Genomic DNA, 18,830 nt, shown 5'->3' with positions numbered 1-18,830 from the left:
TCTTACCCAGGCTGGTCTTAAGCTCAAGCAATCCTCCCACGTCAACATCCCGAGTACCTGGGACTACAGGCATGCACCACCATGCCTGTCTTATTTTTTGAATGTTTTCACTTTCAGTTTCTTACTTATTTTTATTTTGCTCTGCTAACGTGCCACTCAGCAAGATTTCCAACAGGCTTACCATTACTAAAAATATGATTTTTTCAAAATAATAACATTATAATTAGAAACATATACCTAAATAATTATAAAGTTGGCTATTTTAATTTAAAAAAAATGTTAAGTAACTTCCCAAGAAATACATAATTTATCAAAGAAATAACCACCTATGTTTACTCAGGACAGTAACTCACTAAACTTGCTTTATAATATTTTTCATAGGGAAAAAATACCAGTGTTACAGTACTATACAATGCAAATAAAATATCAATAAACTAAATCTAAAATTTCCATTTAGGACTCTATTAGATAAATTGAGGACATTCCTATTCTCGCAGAAAGATCGTCTAGCCTAACAGTTATAACCAAATTAAGTTTAGAAAGTGGTAAGAATGAAGTACAACAAAATCTCTTTTACAGTCATTCAAGTAGAAAATGCACTGATTTAGAAATGAATTCAGTCCTTGCACTACCACTCAGAAATCGTAACTTAATAAATGGAAGAGATCTACCTAGTTCAAAACTTTCATTGCCAATGAGGAAGTTCAGAGAAAAATCAGGTGTCTTAGTTCTAAATCAAATGTATTTTCCATTATATAACATGGCTTAATGGTTATGTGATTCTCATCAGAATCAAATAGTATGTGGTTTGTGTATGGCACTTTATAAATGATATGCTGTAATACATCACCACACAAATGTAGTTATTTGTATTAATAGGATACGAATAAACTTGAAATTTGTATTACTGCTCAAAACTATTAGAAAAAATGAATCTTATATGAATAGAGTAACTTCGTATAAAATGGGTCATCCATGGCATTTCTATAGGTCATTGATTCCAAATTAGCATAATCAAATTGTATAAATATCACATATTATACAGATTTTTCTTACAGCCTACAGCCAAAGGTGTAAAATATTAAAAATTTTCATACTAGTGAGCAGATCTTTTTTTCTCTAATTCTAGTGTTTAAATATTACATTAATTTTCAGAATATCTTGACACTAAGTTATACACATTTGGAATCTTTTATCCTTCCTTTGACTATTTCCTTCAAAAGGAAAAAAAAAAAAAAACATATACCCTCTTTCACCATAATGCCTTCCCTATTTCCTGTGAGGTTAGAAATCACCTCTATGCATTAAGGGAATGAACAAAAACACAAAGACAATTCAAAGAAACGTACAAATGGCTAAAGGGCTCCAAAATCCTGCATTCTGACACTGGAGATGATCAGAGTAATTTCTATAAATGGAAATTATCATACACAATCTCTTCTCTTTTAGAACTAAGGCAAAAATGAATCCAGTACCTTGTTCATAGCAGAGATGGGCAACCACCCATTCTGCCTTTGGGCTAAATCCAGGATTGGAAGAACAGCTGCTGCTTTATGGCCTTCTGGATAGTTTTTTACAATTGCCTCTATCCTCTGTATAAAAGAAAGGACATCATTTTATACATCTAGAAAATATTACCTTTTTGATAAATTAATTATAATGTTAATTTAGCCATACCTTATAGTTTTCTGGTGTGAAATCAAATGGAGTATCAGGGTTATTCTCAGGAGTATCTCTGTGCTGCACAACAAAAAAAGTTTTTCAGAATTATCCAAATTCTCTCAAGTGTGAATAACACTGTACATTACTATACTATTACTTATTGTTTAATCTCTCCATTTTAATTCCAACATGATATATACCACCCTATCCTTCCATCAAAAAGAATGTCTAAACACACATTTGATGAGTATGATTACCAAAGTAAAGTTAGCAGAATTTAAAAATTTACAAACAACCATTTAAAGAATAAGAGAAGTACCTTTAAGACCAAAAAAACCCAAACAACAGAAAGTGTTATCCAGCTTCATTAGAGAATAAGATCTTCTGATAGAATTACCAAAACATGGCCGGGCGCAGTGGCTCACGCCTGTAATCCCAGCACTTTGGGAGGCCGAGGCGGGCGGATCATGAGGTCAGGAGATCGAGACCATCCTGGCTAACACGGTGAAACCCCGTCTCTACTAAAAATACAAAAAATTAGCCGGGCGAGGTGGCGGGCGCCTGTAGTCCCAGCTACGCGGGAGGCTGAGGCAGGAGAATGGCGTGAACCCCGGGGGGCAGAGCCTGCAGTGAGCTGAGATCGCGCCACTGCACTCCAGCCTGGGTGGAAGAGCGAGACTCCTTCTCAAAAAAAAAAAAAAAAGAATTACCAAAACATTGCCAATTATTGGAAGCCTTTATGAAATTAAAACACAAAATTTTAAATGTGAACATATGTGTATTTTCCCAAGAGCTAGGGTATCAGATTGTCAAAGGGATCTGGGATCCAAAAGGGTTAAGACCCATTACTTTAGGAGGGTACAAAAGGACCATCTCAAAAAAAAGAGAAAAAACAGCACCATCTCTTTCCCACGTTTTCCATAATAGCCACCAGCAAGAAGCTTTATTTCTTCTTAAAAGAGCAGAAGCAGGCCCTCTTCAAAAACTGACAAGAAATGGCACGTCAACAGGAAATCAAATGAGTCACACTGAGATTAACACTTACGATCAATTAATGTTATGTATGTGTGGTGAATACAGAAATGAATCTCTTGATATGTTAACTCTCAAGAGTTCTGCTTTTTAAAGGACATATGACAAAAGAGGAAAGAAAACAGAAACTCTGGACAATGATCTCAAATATGTGGCCAATTTGACGCTTGATATGTAGCAGGAAGCTACTTCTTACACCACTAACTCTAAATCATCACACAAGTCCACTATATTGCCTTTATACTAGATTAATCCCTGAAAACTGCACCTTGTCAGAAAAGGGAGCTATATCTTATCCTTTCCAAATTGTGCAACTAATCTGGGGAGTTCATAGACTTCTATCTATAGTTAAAACTCCAGAAACTAAAAATATAAAGACCAGCTGCTAATCTAGTTACTACACTGCTAAAATCCATGAGTTTCAAACTAGTGTCATTTTGGGATTCAACAAGTTACAATCTCCGAACCCTCAGTAAGCCAACATGACTGAGAACCCAAAGTGTGATGAGAATCGGGTTAGGGCTCACACAGTAATTTCACTGGAAATAAATTCTTATTCTCAGAGTTTTCCTGGTACTAATTTAAACTCATGAGGTTCAACTGGAACCAACATCTTTTGAAATGTAGTAAATTCAATTAGCTATATGTAAATTCCCACGATGACCATCATATATCAAAGACAATAGTATTTAAGATATTTTGGATTTTTACGATGGATTTATCCCAATTTCCAAGTCTTTTCTTTCCAAAGAAATCTAAGTAATTACTTACCACAAATAAAGCTCCTCCAGCTCCATTTTGCATAGCTGTTTTATGCAAACTCCTTACATGTCTTCCCTAAAATTTAAAATTTTAAGAAAGTTTAGTAAATCATAGCCTTAAAAAATTTTTCATAAAGAAATACTTTAGGATTCATAATTTACAACAATGGAATCAACTTATAAAAGATCTTAAGAAAAATGGTATTCTACCCTATCCATCCCTATTTTAGGAGTTATTTTACAAATGGAGATTCAAAGCCAAGATTCACCCACCTAACATCACATATGAGTCAACAGTAGAACCAGAACAACCCAGATCTGCTGAGTTGTGTACCTTCCTGCCATGCTCTGCCGGCATGCATTTGGAGAATTAATGTACTATTAACTTCTTGACTTTCACTTTTGTCTGAATCAAGTTGGATGCCAGCTTTCACTTAGTGTGAACCTTCATAAACATGTTTTCATTCTGTACAAATGAGTCATATACTCTGTACAAATGAGTCAACTGTATCCTCCTTTTCAATCCTTTACTAAATTAGTTCTGAAACTCCAGCCATAAAAAGTAGTTTCTGGCTAGGCGTGGTGGCGCACGCTGGTAGTCCCAGCTACTCGGGAGGCTGAGGCAGGAGAATTGCCTGAACCTGGGAGGCAGAGGTTGCAGTGAGCCGAGATCGCGCCACCACACTCCAGCCTGGCAGCCTGAGCAACAGAGCAAGGCTCCGTCTCAAAAAAAAAAAAAAAGTAGTTTCAGAAAGCTATTTATGATGCTATGCAGACTGACAATGTTCACTTACTTTGGAAGGAATCTGATTATTCTCTCAGCTGCATTTCATTTCTCTTTGCCCTCTTGCTCCTACCCTCCACTCCTACCCCGTCCCCTGCCCCCAAGTATTTCAACTACTGTTCTGGATTCCTCCAATTTCTGAGTTCTACTAACCGCAGACGGCGGAACACTGGGTTAAACCAAGCATGGAACTAGCAAAGAGTTGGACAATTCAAAGGCAAACATAGAAGAAAGTAAACAGAGTAATATAACACAATAGTATATTTAACTTTACCCTAGGTCCAAATGATATTTCGGTTGAAGAAATATTAATAAATAAGTTTACATGGAACATCTGCTTTAATTAACAAGAAAAGACTAAGGTACAGGATGTGAGACAGGTACAAAAGATGGGAGTGATAAATATCAATTTCAGGATAGTTGGGAGGCAGGGAGGGATACAGTCAGAGGTGCACAAGGGGGCTTCGATTGTGTTGCTTTTGTTTTGAAAAATTAACTGAAACTAAAATTTAGAAGACAGTCACTGTCATCTTAGCTCAGAAAATTTTTTTAATCCAATAACAATTTTTGAGTAACATCAGTGAGTTACTTAACTAAAACCTGAGAGAAAAGACTGTATATTTATAATACAAGAAGGATTAATTTTAAGAGTAGGGAAAGTATTCAATCTTCTCTTAATTTCTGAACACTAACATTTTCTGTTTATTGGCTTTTTATCCACTCCTTGCAGGTTGTCCTCAGGGCTCAGTTCACACTCCTATTTTCTGTTCTCTATAAAGCCTTTGCCTCTGAGAACTCATCCGTTAACTTGACAGTGATGAGTCCTAAATCTTACACACGTTTGATGACAAGAGGCTAATAGCCTGAAGAGATCATAAATGCATTTTAAAAATGAGTAAAGATCATGAACAAAAGTTTCACAGAATTCAAATTGCTTACTAGTAACTAAAAACATGCAATTTAACATAACATTACTAGCTATCAAACTACCAAGTATCTTTTTTCTTTTAAGATGGCATTCCATTCTGTTGAGCACATAAACAAGCACACTTAAAAATTCATATAGCCTTTTAGAAAGCAAATTACCATGATATATGGAAAGCCTAAATAAGTGTCTTTTTTTTTTGGAGACGGAGTTTTGCTCTTGTTGCCCAGGCTGGAGTTCAATGGTATGATCTCGGCTCACTGCAACATCTGCCTCCTGGGTTCAAGCGATTCTCCTACCTCAGCCTCCCAAGTAGCTAGGATTACAGGCATGTGCCACTATGCCTGGATAATTTTTTGTATTTTTAGTAGAGACGGGATTTCTCCATGTTGGTCAGGCTGGTCTTGAACTCCCGATGTCAGGTGATCTGCCCACCTCAGCCTCCCAAAGTAGTGGGATTACAGGCGTGAGCCACTGCACCCGGCCCCAAGTGTCCACTTTTGAATTTAGTAATTCTAACTTAGGTATTTTTCCTACAGTACAAAATGAGGATAAAGCTTTACATGAAAAAATGTTGTTCCTATCATGTTTATTGCAGCAAAAACACAACCTAAAAACCCAATCTGAGCAGGTTTTAACTAAATACTAATAATTCTGACACTAGAACATTATGTAGCTAACAAAAGTATTTCGTAAAAATAATCACGTAGAAACTGGAATCAGGGTTAAACAAAACAAAAAAAAACAAAAATGCATAAATTATCATCCCAATTACATTAAATACAGACACTGATTAAAAGACTAGAAGGCCATAAATAATTAAAAGTGCTTATCTCTTATGATGTTAATGAAATAAGGGACTCTTATTTTACATTTTTTAGATTTTTCTCTATTTTCCAAATTTCCTATTAGCATGGATTAACTGGCCAAAAAAATCCTACTTAAAATAAAACACTCATCAGGTATAAGAAAAACTTATCTCTACCGTAAAACCCATTTCTCCTTCTAACCTCCTTGTATATCAAATTAAATACCACCAAATGTCTAAATTAAAATAGCTTCCATTTTGGATTAATGTTTGATCCCTTTCTCATTAATCCAGGATCTGTCATGTACTTTTACTTAAAATAAAAATATAGAGATAATCTTGAAAATTATTCTTTAGGCTTACGTTGCTACATATTGGAAAATCTATTCTGAGGCATTCTCTTGCTGACTGGTAAAGCTCTGGATATGCACATGAGTTCACAGACATATTTCTAAAAGTGGTTTGAAGTCCAAATCATTGAAGACAGACTACTGATTGAGAAGGGTCAGGATAAAGTAGCTAAACTCTAGGAAAAAAACAGACTTTCAGATTTTTTGTAGTTGTTGTTGAGGCCTCAGGTTTAGATTACCATTCTGCCACTTGCTAACATCTGACCTTGCACAACTCAATTTTTTTTAAGCCTCAATTTCTGTACCTATAAAACAGGGTTATCTTCTTATTGGACTATTTTGAGATTTAAGTAAAGTTTCTCTGAAAGTACTATATAACCTGTAAAGCATTGTCAACTGCTTAACTGACAGAAGGATAAAACATTTAATAACTAAAAAAAAAAAAAAAAGATCCAAACAACTGCATTTTAAAACTACACCTGTTTTTAAAAAATTGTGCTGTTAGTTGACTTTATCAAAGAGTTACTGTCAAACACAACATACTGCCATACTGCCGATATTCTTGCATTTGCACATAATTATTTTTTCTTTATATCCATATGTATAAGGCTTATAATTTTTCTAGTAAAATTATAATGTATTTCACGGTTAAAAAACCATCTACTTCTCCAATGAAATTAACATAAATTTCTCTTTTAGTTAAAGAAAGTGGGGAAGGAGGAAGAAATAGGCTGGTAGAAAGATTTCCATGGGTCTTAGGTTTGTGCATTTTGTGAGCAGAAGCACTGAACGGCTTTTGTTTCAGACCATCTTTTCAATTATTTTTGTACAGAATATCTTCTCCTGGGGCAAAAGTTGAGTGAGTTTTCTTACAGACAGGGTTTCCCAAGCTCAAGGTCCCTTAGCTGTGATGCACAGCACTCACCTGGGCTGTTCCATGTCACTCCTGCTGTAGCAGGACAAGCCGCAGACAAAACCCCTGATACTGAGAAGGAAAGGCTTTATTCAGCTGGGAGCTTCGGTAAGACTCATGTCTCCAACAACCGAGCTCCCCGAGTGAGCAATTCCTGTCCCTTTTAGGGGCTCACAGCTCTAAGGGGGTCCACTTGGGAGGGTCGTAATCGATTCAGCAAGCAGGGGGTAGAATGGAACAGAACAGGACAGGGATTTTCACAGTGCTTTTCTATACAATGTCTGTAATCTATAGATAACCGATTAGGTCAGGGGTCGATCTTTACCAGGCCCAGGGTGTGGCACCGGGCTATCTGCTTGTGGATTTCATTTCTGCCTTTTAGTTTTTACTTCTTCTTTCTTTGGAGGCAGAAACTGGGCATAAGACAATATGAGGGGTGGTCTCCTCCCTTACCGTGAGATATGAATGTCAAGGGGAACCAACATGAAGTTCATGCTGCCTACTGACCCAGGATGCTGCCTCCTGCCAGCATCCATGAAACTGAGGCAGGTTAACTTGTTAGCTTACAAATGGGGTAAAATTTCAGATCTGTCAAAGTTCTTAAGAAAGTCAACAAAATCTAGAAATGTGCCAGTTTCCATTTTTTACTGCTTTTTCTATCAAAATATCTCAACAGAGACATCATAAAAGAAACCAGTAACAGCTGCTGTCTCTAAGGAGAGGAATCAAGATCTGGAGTGGGAAGAAAATTTAGTCTTTATTGCCAGGCAGAATATTAAGCACTTTAAATGAAATACATCTCTTAATGCTCTCAAGAACCCTATGAAGTACATACCGTTATTATTCTGTTTTTACAAATGAGGAAACAGGCTCTGGAGCTGAGCTTTTAACTGTTTTGTTATATTGTCTCTCCATATGTAGAGTATTTATGGAATATTAGATAACAGTGATACATCCCACTTTCAGAGGTGTTAGAATGTGGAAAGTTAGAAGGTGGGATGTATCATGGGTTAACATACATAATATATGCAACATATATTTTTTATCATAATACATATTCTTGTATCCCTACTCTGTACTGTTATGTATATATACTATAATATGTAGCCTTGCTTACTGTTTGAATTTTTTGCCATTATATGTATTACATTTAAACTTTTAAAAACCAGTGAAGGGCCAGGTACAGTGGCTCATGCCTGTAATCCCAGCACTTTGGGAGGCCAAGGCAAGCGTATCACTTGAGGTCAGGAGTTCAAGACCAGCCCGGCCAACGTGGTGAAACTGCATCTCTACCAAAAAATACAAAAATTAGCCGGGTGTGGTGGTGCACACCTGTAGTCCCAGCTACTCAGGAGGCTGAGGTGGGAGAATCGCCTGAACCTAGGAGGTGAAGGTTGCAGTGAGCTGAGATTGTACCACTGCACTCCAGTCTGGGTGACAAAGTGAGACCCTGTGTCAAAACAAAAACAAACAGAAAAACCCAATGAAGTCTTTAGTTCTTTCCCTGTCTTACTATCACCACTATTTCAGACATTATTTCATGTCTGTGCATTACTGTAAGTCTTCTAGCTGATCCCTTTTTCTCAATCCAAAACATCCTGTCTAATATCACCAAACTAATTTTAAAAATACCATCCTTCTGGTCAGGCGCAGTGGCTCATGTCTATAATCCCAGCACTTTGGGAGGCCAAGGTGGGCGGATCACAAGGTCAGGAGTTCGAGATCAGCCTGGCCAATATGGTGAAACCCCATCTCTACTAAAAATACAAAAATTCACTGCGTGTGGTGGCACACACCTGTAGTCCCAGCTACTTGGGAGGCTGAGGCAGGAGAATTGCTTGAACCCAGGAGGTGGAGGTTGCAGTGAGCTGAGATTGAGCCACTGCACTCCCACCTGGGCGACAGAGCGAGATTCTCTATCAAAAAGAAAAAAAAAACCCCTTCTGATGTTGAGTGTGGTGTAAAAGACGACCAACACCAAACACATTCTAGTATACGAAATGTCAATTTCATCATTTCTAAAAAACACATTTTCCACATTCTAGCACCTCTGAAGGTGGGATGTATCACTGTTATCTAATATTCCATAAATACCCTATATATGGAGAGACAATATAGCAAAATGGCTAAAAGCTCAGCTCTAGAGCCTGTTTCCTCATTTCTAAAAACAGAAAAATAACGGCATGTACTTTTCATAGGGTTCTTGAGAGCATTAAAAGATGTACTTCAGGGCAGGCACAGTGGCTCACGCCTGTAATCCCATCACTTTAGGAGGCTGAGGCGGATGGATCACCTGAGGTCATGAGTTCGAGACCAGCCTAGCCAACGTGATGAGACCCCCGTCCCTACCAAAAATACAAAAGTTAGCTGGGTGTGGTGACACGTGCCTGTAATCCCAGCTAACCGGGAGGCTGAGGCAGGAGAATTGCTTGAACTCAGGAGGCAGAGGTTGCAGTGAGCCCAGCTCGCGCCACAGCACTCCAGCCTGGGCAACAGAGTGAGACTCCGTCTCGGGGGGAAAAAAAAGATGTATTTCATGTAAAGTGCTTAATATTCTGCTTGGCAGATGGTAAGTACTGTATTAGTGTTGGCTATCATTAGCTATTATTATTAGAAGTACCACGTGTCAGGCACTAAGCTTTTTACACATTATTTAATTCTTAAAGTTTCCTGCAAGGTGGGTATTATTTCCAGAAACTTAAACGAGTTATGAAAACTTCTCAAGGTTAGGTCACATCACTAATTATTGGCAGAAATTATGTCAGATCCTAGGCCCACATGACTACAAAGGCCATGACCTTATTATTAGCCACCTGACTATTTGATGACATCGAAGCTTTAAAAGAACATAGTAGGTCTAAGAAACCAAGGAGTTTAAGGAAGAAAATCAGGCCTCCATATATACAGGCAGGCAGATAAGAAATGAAAAGCCCTGCCTCCTTGGCTTACAATGCTCCTGTTAAGAGAGAAAGATCCAAGTTATTTAATCTTTTTTTAATCCTTGCCACCCTTCTATTCCTGCAAAAAACCTGAATGTATACATACTAGCATAACATTTGAGCAACTTAATTTCAAAGTCTGAAGTCGACCTCTTCAAAATTGTATAAGAAGGGCTGAGATAATGTTTATAAAATAAAAGAAGCTGGCCAGACACGGTGGCTCACACCTATAATCCCAGAACTTTGGAAAGCCAAGCCCCCTAGATCGCTTGAAGCCAGGGGTTTGATGTCAGCCTGGGCAACATGGTGAAACCCTGTCTCTACAAAAAATACAAAAATTAGCTAGGCATGGTGGCACACGCCTGTAGTCCCAGCTACTTGAGAGGCTGAGGTGGGAGCATCACTTGAGCCCAAGAGGTTGAGGATGCAGCGAGCCATGATCATGCCACTGCACTCAAGCCTGGGAGACAAAGTGAGACCCTGTCTCAAAAAAGTAGTAAGTAAACAAACAATAAAAGAAGCAAACTAAATAGTGAAGATAAACTGATAAATCTTAGCCCTCAGTTTTTTTCAACTGTTATTCATCCCTATCAAGTTACAGGAGGCCTGAAAATGGCTTTGAAAATTGTTTTTTTGGTGTGTTAAAAGAATATCACCTATTTTACATTCATTGTAATGTCTGTGTCAGACACTTTCAATAAAAGAATAAAACATTAAAAGTTCTCATTAACATCTTTACACTACTTACTGGGCCATTTCAATTTTGTTTCACTTTGAAATAAAGAGGCATTCCAGAACCAGGCTTAAAACTGGAAAAAACAACTTAGCTAGGCTGGAATGATTCAAAGAATAAGCTGAGTTCCCACCCATCCCCTTCTTTGACTACAGTCTAGTCTTTTCTCTAGAATCTAGCTTCTCATTAGACTCTGAAATGTCTATACCTCAAGAAATTCCAATTGAGTCCAATTGAAAATCTAAGTAACTTCCTTTTTTAAGAAGAAAAGCATGCAACCAAGTAACTTTTTTAAGTAAATAAGGTTATAACCTAATATACAGCTCAAAATTAACAGTGGGTTTGAATTCTAGCTTATTTTTTTTTCCAGTGTTTCAGAAGGAACAGAGAAGATTTAAGCAGGCCAAAACAGTGGCTGCCTTTTCACTGGAGTCAAGTAAACTTGAGTGCCTCTGTGTTAAGCTCTTCTACATACTTTTTTTCATCGATTCCTAAAAAATCTGTAGTGAGTCATTATTTCCATTTTACATTTAGAGAAACTAAGGCTCAAAGACAGTAACTTGCCCCATACCGCACAATTAGTGACAGAGCTGGATTTTGAGCCCAGGCTCTTTGAATCTAAGGACCCTATACTCTTTCTACCAGCCTTTCCCTTTTACTGTCACTGGCAATACCAATAGCTCAAAACGACAAAAATTAAAGTTTTATATTCTCCCCAATAGGATTCCTTAATTGTCTTTTCATGGGCTCTACTCTTTTTCTGAATTTCTTCTGTTGTTCAAACAATACTACCATCCAACAAAGCTCACTTTCCAGTTCTATCAGACATTTGTATTATAAATGCATCCAGCTAAGAGAAGTTAATAAGAGACTAAGAAGCTGTAACACAAAACTGACAGAAGCAGTAATCTAATTAGAAAGACAAGACTAAGGTCAGGCAATTCAAAAACCCTTCTTTTTTCCTTTACTAGAGGCCAACTAAGGCAAGGAATATACCTTTTAGACGATCCCTAATATTTACAGATTAAATCCACCAAGATGTCTATTTGCCTGTGCAAGAGTCACAGTGCACACGTGAAACATCTCTAGTGAATCCAAAGTAGTCTGAGGTCCCTCCGTGCCTTCCTCTCACTGTTCACAACATCTGCTGACTTGTTACCTACAGCCTCCCCCATTGCCAGCTCAAGCAAGAAAACTGAAACCTCAAAAAGTCAGGGTCTGCAATACATTCATTCAGACTAGGTAATTTTACATTTAAAAAAAAAATCCTTGAGGCTGGGTGCAGTGGCTCATGCCTGTAATCCCAGCACTTTGAGAGCCGAGGCAGGTGGATCACCGGAGGTCAGGAGTTTGAGACCAGCCTGGCCAACATGGTGAAACCCCATCTCTCCTAAAAGTACAAAAATTAGCCGGGCGTGGTGGCATGCACTTTTAATCCCAGCTACTTGGGAGGCTGAGGCAGGAGAATCGCTTGAACCCAGGCGGCGGAGGTTGCAGTGAGCCAAAATCACGCCACTGAACTCCAGCCTGGGCGACAGAGTAAGACTCTGTCTCAAAAAAAAAAAAAAAAAAAAAAAAATCCATGAAAAACAAAAGTTTTTAAGTGCATTTTATTTTAACAAAGTTGATGCTGGGTTAATAATTGTGAGATCTATTTCAAGGATAATCATAAATACAAATGCTTAGTCTATGTCAGATCTCATGCTATAAACTACAAATCTACACTATAATTCATTTATTCCTCTCAGCAAGCCTACCAAGTAGGTATTATTATCTTGTTTTACAGGTGAGAAAATTAAGGCTCAAAGAAGGGGGAAAAACTTTCCCTAGATCACACAGCTAAATAAATGAAATGCCACATACAGATTTTCCTGACTTCAGTACATGCCTTAACCACTAAAATTTAAGTTTTGATGTATTTTCAGATAGACATAGGAGGACTTTTACAAACATCCTCCAAATAAAGTTCCATCAGTAATTTAGCTAAAAATGTTAATTCAGGTTAAAATGTAAGTAATTTTTACCATACTATGAGAGAATTAACTAATGTAGTTTGGCTAAATTTTATATTATAGAAAAGCTGCATGAACAGCCCAGGTATTACAGGCACTGTGCATTACAGATTAAGATAACAACATTAATGATTCCAGCCATCTTGACCATACATTAAAGAAAACATTTAGATATCTAAAATCCCACATGGATATAAGCAACAACCAATTGTTCTAAGGACAAGAATAATTTATAGAAATGAAATGCCCATCCAGTAGACCCGGGGTTCAGTCTCATCTCACGCACTTCACTGTCTTTGTATATGTAGTTAGCTATACCTACAGCATTATCTCAACTTACACCTTCCACTCATCCATCATGACCAAGGTTAACCTCCTCCTCTTACTCCTTTAAAGCCCCTAAACCTCCATCTCTTTTCCCTAAGCAAAGTGAAATCATTTCCCTAGTCTGCTTACACTGGTACACCTTTTATTAGTAGAGTGCCCATTAAATTTAAATCTTCACCATACATAGTGATTTCCCTTAGCAACTTCAATTGTTTGAGCAACTTCAGAAAGGTAGATTAAAAACAAAACAAACAGGACTTGCAAATAAACCCAGCCCTTACTACTGTGTGATCTTGGGCATTTATTTGTCCAGCAATCTTCATATAACTCACATATAAAATGGGGTAACACCCAGCAAAATATCCCACAGATAAAGCCACCTTCCCCCTAACCAAAATGTGTGTAAACTGTCTTTAATGTTTTGTTGAATAAACGACGTTTTCTACAACTGATTTATAACATGCTTCGTGAACTGATTCAAAAACTAGTGACAAGGTTCCCCATTGGAAAATCGGACTGTCACTCAATAGGTTATACAGCATGGTCTACAGACCTGTAATTTATTACTCAATGTACTGAGCTCTAAGGTACTAAACAGTGCCCAAAGAGAAGGGAAAGTCAACTTTTTATAACTTTGAAATGGAAACTGAGTTCAAGTCTCTAATAAAAAGATCCGAATCTGCAGTTTGCAATAGTGGCCTACTGAACCTCACTGCATAAACTAAAGTTTGTTCATTCTCTCTCTCCTTAAACTGCTAATTTATGGCTATGGCAGGCAGAATAATGGTCTCCCAAAGATAACCACATCCTAATCCTGGAAACCTGTGAATATTAGTTTACACAACAAAAGAGAATTAAGGCTGCTAATCAGCCGACCTTAAAATAGGGAGATTATCCTGGATTATCTAGGTGGGCCCAATGTCATCAATCACAGGGTTCTTACAAAGTGGAAGAGGAAGGAGAGGAAAGGATATGTGATGAATGCCAGAAGTAGGGTCGAAGTGATGTGATATAAGAACTAGACCTGCCTTTGCTGGCTTTGGAGATGAAAGAAGGGGTCAAGAGCAGCCTCTAGGAGCTGGAAAAGATTCACCTCTAGAGCCTCCAAAAAGGAATGACGCTCAGGCTACACTTTAATTTTAGCCCACTGAGACCTGTGTCACTTTTAACCTACAGAACTGTAAGGTTAAAAATATAATGTTTTATGCCACAAAGTTGGTGGAAATTTGTTACAGCCGGAATAAAAAACTAAATGTTTCAGGGTGTTTTTCCTACATTAACTTCTTTAGAGTTCTTTGAGTCACAATGGAGATACACTGGGACATTACAAAATCAAGTTTAAGAATCTCTAATGGAATGGGGAAAACATTTCATTGTTTAAAACTTAAAATTTGGAAGGGAAAGTACCACCACACAAGATGGCATACTTCTAGCATGGCTAAGTAGACACTGTCAGGGCAAACCACTGAATAGTAACTATAAATTCAGGACAAAATATTTTATAAAAACAAAAGCTTTCTGAAGGCACTGGGGAACAACCAAACAGGCAGACACAGAAGGGCAGTCTACATTCATAAAAAGCCAATGAGGTTTTTGTTTTTTCTTTACATCTTTTAGCCTGAAGGCAGGCCTCAGTGAGAGTTTGGAACAACAACAGACATGGTAAAGTGGGAAATCCCAGAAAAGGAAGAGCCAGAAAGGGGGAGGGAGCCCTATACATTCTGTATATAAATTCTACGGAAATCTCTGGCTGAACCCTGAACCATGCATGTACATGCTGCAGACTCCAAGGAGCCTAGCTAAAAGAACGGAACCAATATTTGATCTGCTGCCCACGAGGGAAATGGATAGCAACAACAAAACACACTATTTGGAGGAATAAAACAGGATCTAGAGCCTCTACAACATATCATTCACAAAATTCAGCATACAATTCAAAATCGTTCAACATATGGGAAACAAACAAAAAAGGAAAACACATTTTCAAGAAAAAAATCAACTAAGATTACCAGACACAAACTTCAGGACAGCTATAATCATGCTTAAAGACATAAAGGAAAATACCCTCAATGAATGAAAAAATACACAATACAGATGGTCGCTGACTTACAATGGCCTGTCTTGCAATTTCCCAACTTTACAATTGTGTGAAAATGATAAGTATTCAGTATGCTCCTCGATTAAGTCCAGATAACCCCACTGTAAATTGAAATTTACATACTTTCAATTTACAATGGGTTTAATCAGGATGTCATCTCATTGTAAGTAAAGGAGCATCTGTAATTGAAAATGCCATCACAACCCTCTCACCTTCCAAACTACAATAACAGCTTGGGAATGAGGCAGTGATAAGTTCTAAAGTGGCATCAACATTACAGAAAAACCACGGGCAATTACTGAAGGGAATAAACTTATTCTGATTATCTATTACTCCATAATTTATAACTTTTAGTCAATTACTACAATCACCTATGAGGTATTATCTCACTTAACAGAAAAGAAAAATGAGGCTCAAAGAGATTAAGATGGCTCAAGGTCACACAAACTAATACTTAATTCTGGCCATATTTTAAGCAATGATGAGCTTTGAAAAGCCTCTTCAAGAGAATGGCAGCTAGCAAAGCAGAAATTAGAATAGGCAATTTCTTTGAAAGCATAAATAATCTTTAAAGGTTTCTCATTTAGAAAAGGAACTTAGGTAGACCTTTCTCGTACTTTTTTTGATACTTGGTCGGTTTAATGTGAAATCCCGCTACTTGTGAAAGGTTAGAAGGGCCTGGTTATATAAGTAATAGAACATCCTCACAATGGAATGCTATGTAGCATTAAAATGACAGTATAGATAAGGAAAGCTGTTCAGAATACATTACAAAAAAGCAGGCTACCAAACAGTATAAATATCTTCCCATTTTTGTAAAAACAAATTGTCTGTAAGGTCTGTTAAGTGTAGACATCAAAATGTTAATAATGGTAATTTCCAGATTGACAAGACAATGGATAATTTTTATTTTTTGAGCTTACTCTATTTGCTAGTCTCAATATTGTTTTTCCTACACACGTATGACGTGTGTAATAAAAATTAAACTTATTCATCAACTCAAATATTTATTGTGTACATAGTGCATATCAGGTACTATCTGTTTAAAAAGGGGGAGGGGGAAGGGGAGAGGGAGAGAGGGAGTGAGGGAGGGAGGGAGGGATGGAGACACAGAGGGAGAGAGAGTTGCAGAAACATTAAACCTGGATTAAAATGGTCCCTCCACTACCTCAAGTTGTTCTTTTTCATTGTTAAAACTGCTTTTCAATTTATACTTCTAGCCCCTTTGCCTCAAAAACAAAAGAAACAAAATCTACAAGCACTCTTATTTCTTTTCTTTCTACCATGTCTGATCCTCATCATCTTTCACCTAGCATTCTGCAAGAGCGTCTTATCTACTTAAGTCTCCCCGTTTCTGGGTCCAAATCAAACCCATTCCACCCTCAGTCCTATCCAGTGACCCATCCAAAACAGAAACCAGATCTTATTTCTCTACTCTAAAACCTTTCACTGACTCCTGACGGCCTCTAAGATAAAATCAAATTCTTTAGTATGGCACGCAAGGAGCTCCAATATCTGGCCCCTGTCTCTCCCTTATTTCATTTGGGAACACACCTTACCTCCAACAGCAGAGGTGGCTTCTCAAACATACCGATCTTTTTCTTGCCAACAACACTTTAAGTTGTCCTTTCCACCTAGAATACCCTCTGACCCCATGCCCAATCTCTTAGTATTACCTTCAGGAAAAATCTTATGCACCTTGAAACCACATTGGATGACCCTATTCATATCTCTAACACTGTACTTTTACATTGTCTCAACCTTATCAATTCCAAAAGAATGGGAACTAAGTCTTTTCCTTATTTGTAATATGAGGAAAAATTAATACCAACCTCAAAAATGAGACGTGGAATGTAGATATTTAACTCAGTGCTTGGCATACAGAAAACAGTTATCAAATGACTATCATTATCATCCACACTGTTAACTAGAGCTCAGCAGTGCATGACCTACAGTAAGACTTCAAATGTTTATTGAAAGACTGAACTCTGCAAAAAGGAATATTCCCATTTTACAACTGAAGAAACTGAGAAAGATTAGCAGCACAAAGTCATAGAGCCACAAAAGGCAGTTAAGCTACCATCCAAACTCGACTCTAACTCTAAAGCCCTGAATTCATTCTCAACGAATATACACTATATATCCCTCTTGCTGAGAACTGCCTTAACTATTCTACTCTTAGAAAACAAACAAAACTAAGGCTTCTTTCCAGTATTACTTGTGTAACAGGCCCTGTTGTTATAATCGACATTTCTGGAAATCTGCATTTTTAGATTAACGTGAAGGAGTGTTTCAACTTCTCTGCAATTCAATTTCCTTGCCTACCATGAGATGTACCTGGATCTCAAAAAGACCATTTAACCTCTAAAATCCTGTGGTTCTTTAATTGGGTGCTGTTATTTGCGGCGCCGTTCTTTCAGGGTTAGTTTGATACCATTTATTTACCCAGCATTTCCGATATGCAAAGCACAACTGCAGTAAATCAAACATTGGCCACCTTTTTCCAGCCCTAAGGAAGTTCTCCCTAAGCCTTCACGAAGCAAGCCAGAGCTCTCCAGTATGCTGCAACCTAACAGCATCGAGGTCACTAAGCTTGAAATGCGAGGTGCCTCCTTCGGGGCGGGGGTCTTCGAAACTGATCTGGCCAGGGCAGGCCTAGATTCTGCGCCACAGCGAAATAGCAAGAAAAAAAAAAAATTATATGTATATATGTGTGTGTATATATATATATATATATATATATATATATCACCAAGCAGCCTCTCTTTTCTGTCCTCCTCGACCAAACTAGGAGTACACTTCCCAGTCTGGCAACCCTCCCTCGGGGCTTCTCACTCACGGTGGGGCTGCAGCGGCCTCCCTAAGAGGGCTAAGGCCGCAGTGTCCTTGCTGCCGCCTGCAGGCCCGTGCAGAGCCCAGGGCTCTCCTGCGCCCAAAACTAAGGGAGACAAGGAGGGCAAAAGAAGGGCGGCGGCAGCGCCGGGCTCAGCTCGAGCCTCCTTACCCAGTGGGCGATGAGGCCAGCCGCCCGGGCCCGGAGCGCCGCGGAGAAGAACATGGCTGGCCACACTGTTCACCTTTCCCCAGCCGCGCCAGGCGAGAATCCCGAGCGCGCCTAGGACGCACAGCGTGCGCGCTCCCGACCCCAGGCCTAGGCGTCCCGGACGGGACGCCGCTCCCTGCGCCGAGGGGCGGTGGCTGACGGGAGGGAGCGAGGGCGCGCGGGGACTGCTGGGGCTCTGTGGGCGGAGACTTCCCGGGGGAGGGGCGGGGACCAGTCCGTGCTCGGAAAGGGAGGTGTCCTACGGGTCGCTGCAGGGGTCCCGGCCTTGAAAAGAAGTGCCCCCGAGCTGCGCCTTGGGCTCCTGGGTAACGAAGCGCCCTCCTGGATTTATAGGGGTGAGCTTCCCTCATGGAGAGCCTTGTGAGGATTAGCCACCTCCTCTTATATTGCGGTTAAAAATAAAGTCGGGTTGCAACCCACTA

The 18,830-nt window shown here is 38.8% G+C and overlaps 1 protein-coding gene across 2 annotated transcripts in view; it reads right to left on the bottom strand.

Annotated features, from left to right (window-relative positions):
• Positions 1-18,523, bottom strand: part of NDUFV2 (NADH:ubiquinone oxidoreductase core subunit V2) — a 32,444-nt gene extending 13,921 nt beyond the window's left edge. The window contains exons 1-4 of one of the 2 annotated variants that reach the window (XM_058438655.1): positions 18,349-18,523; positions 3,466-3,531; positions 1,678-1,740; positions 1,476-1,592 (exon numbers count right to left, since the gene is read on the bottom strand). In XM_058438655.1, the coding sequence (XP_058294638.1) occupies positions 1,476-1,592; positions 1,678-1,740; positions 3,466-3,531; positions 18,349-18,402 (300 nt within the window). In that variant the 5' untranslated portion in view covers positions 18,403-18,523. The remainder of the gene's footprint in view (positions 1-1,475; positions 1,593-1,677; positions 1,741-3,465; positions 3,532-18,348) is intronic. The other variant, XM_032152809.2, reaches the window with a different exon arrangement.
• Between the last annotated feature and the right edge of the window lie 307 nt (positions 18,524-18,830).

This window comes from Hylobates moloch, unplaced genomic scaffold, assembly GCF_009828535.3.
Source record: "Hylobates moloch isolate HMO894 unplaced genomic scaffold, HMol_V3 SCAFFOLD_5, whole genome shotgun sequence".
Classification (NCBI taxonomy): Eukaryota; Metazoa; Chordata; class Mammalia; order Primates; family Hylobatidae; genus Hylobates; species Hylobates moloch.
Note: the sequence above shows the minus strand (reverse complement) of the source record. Positions and strands in the feature narration are given on the sequence as shown.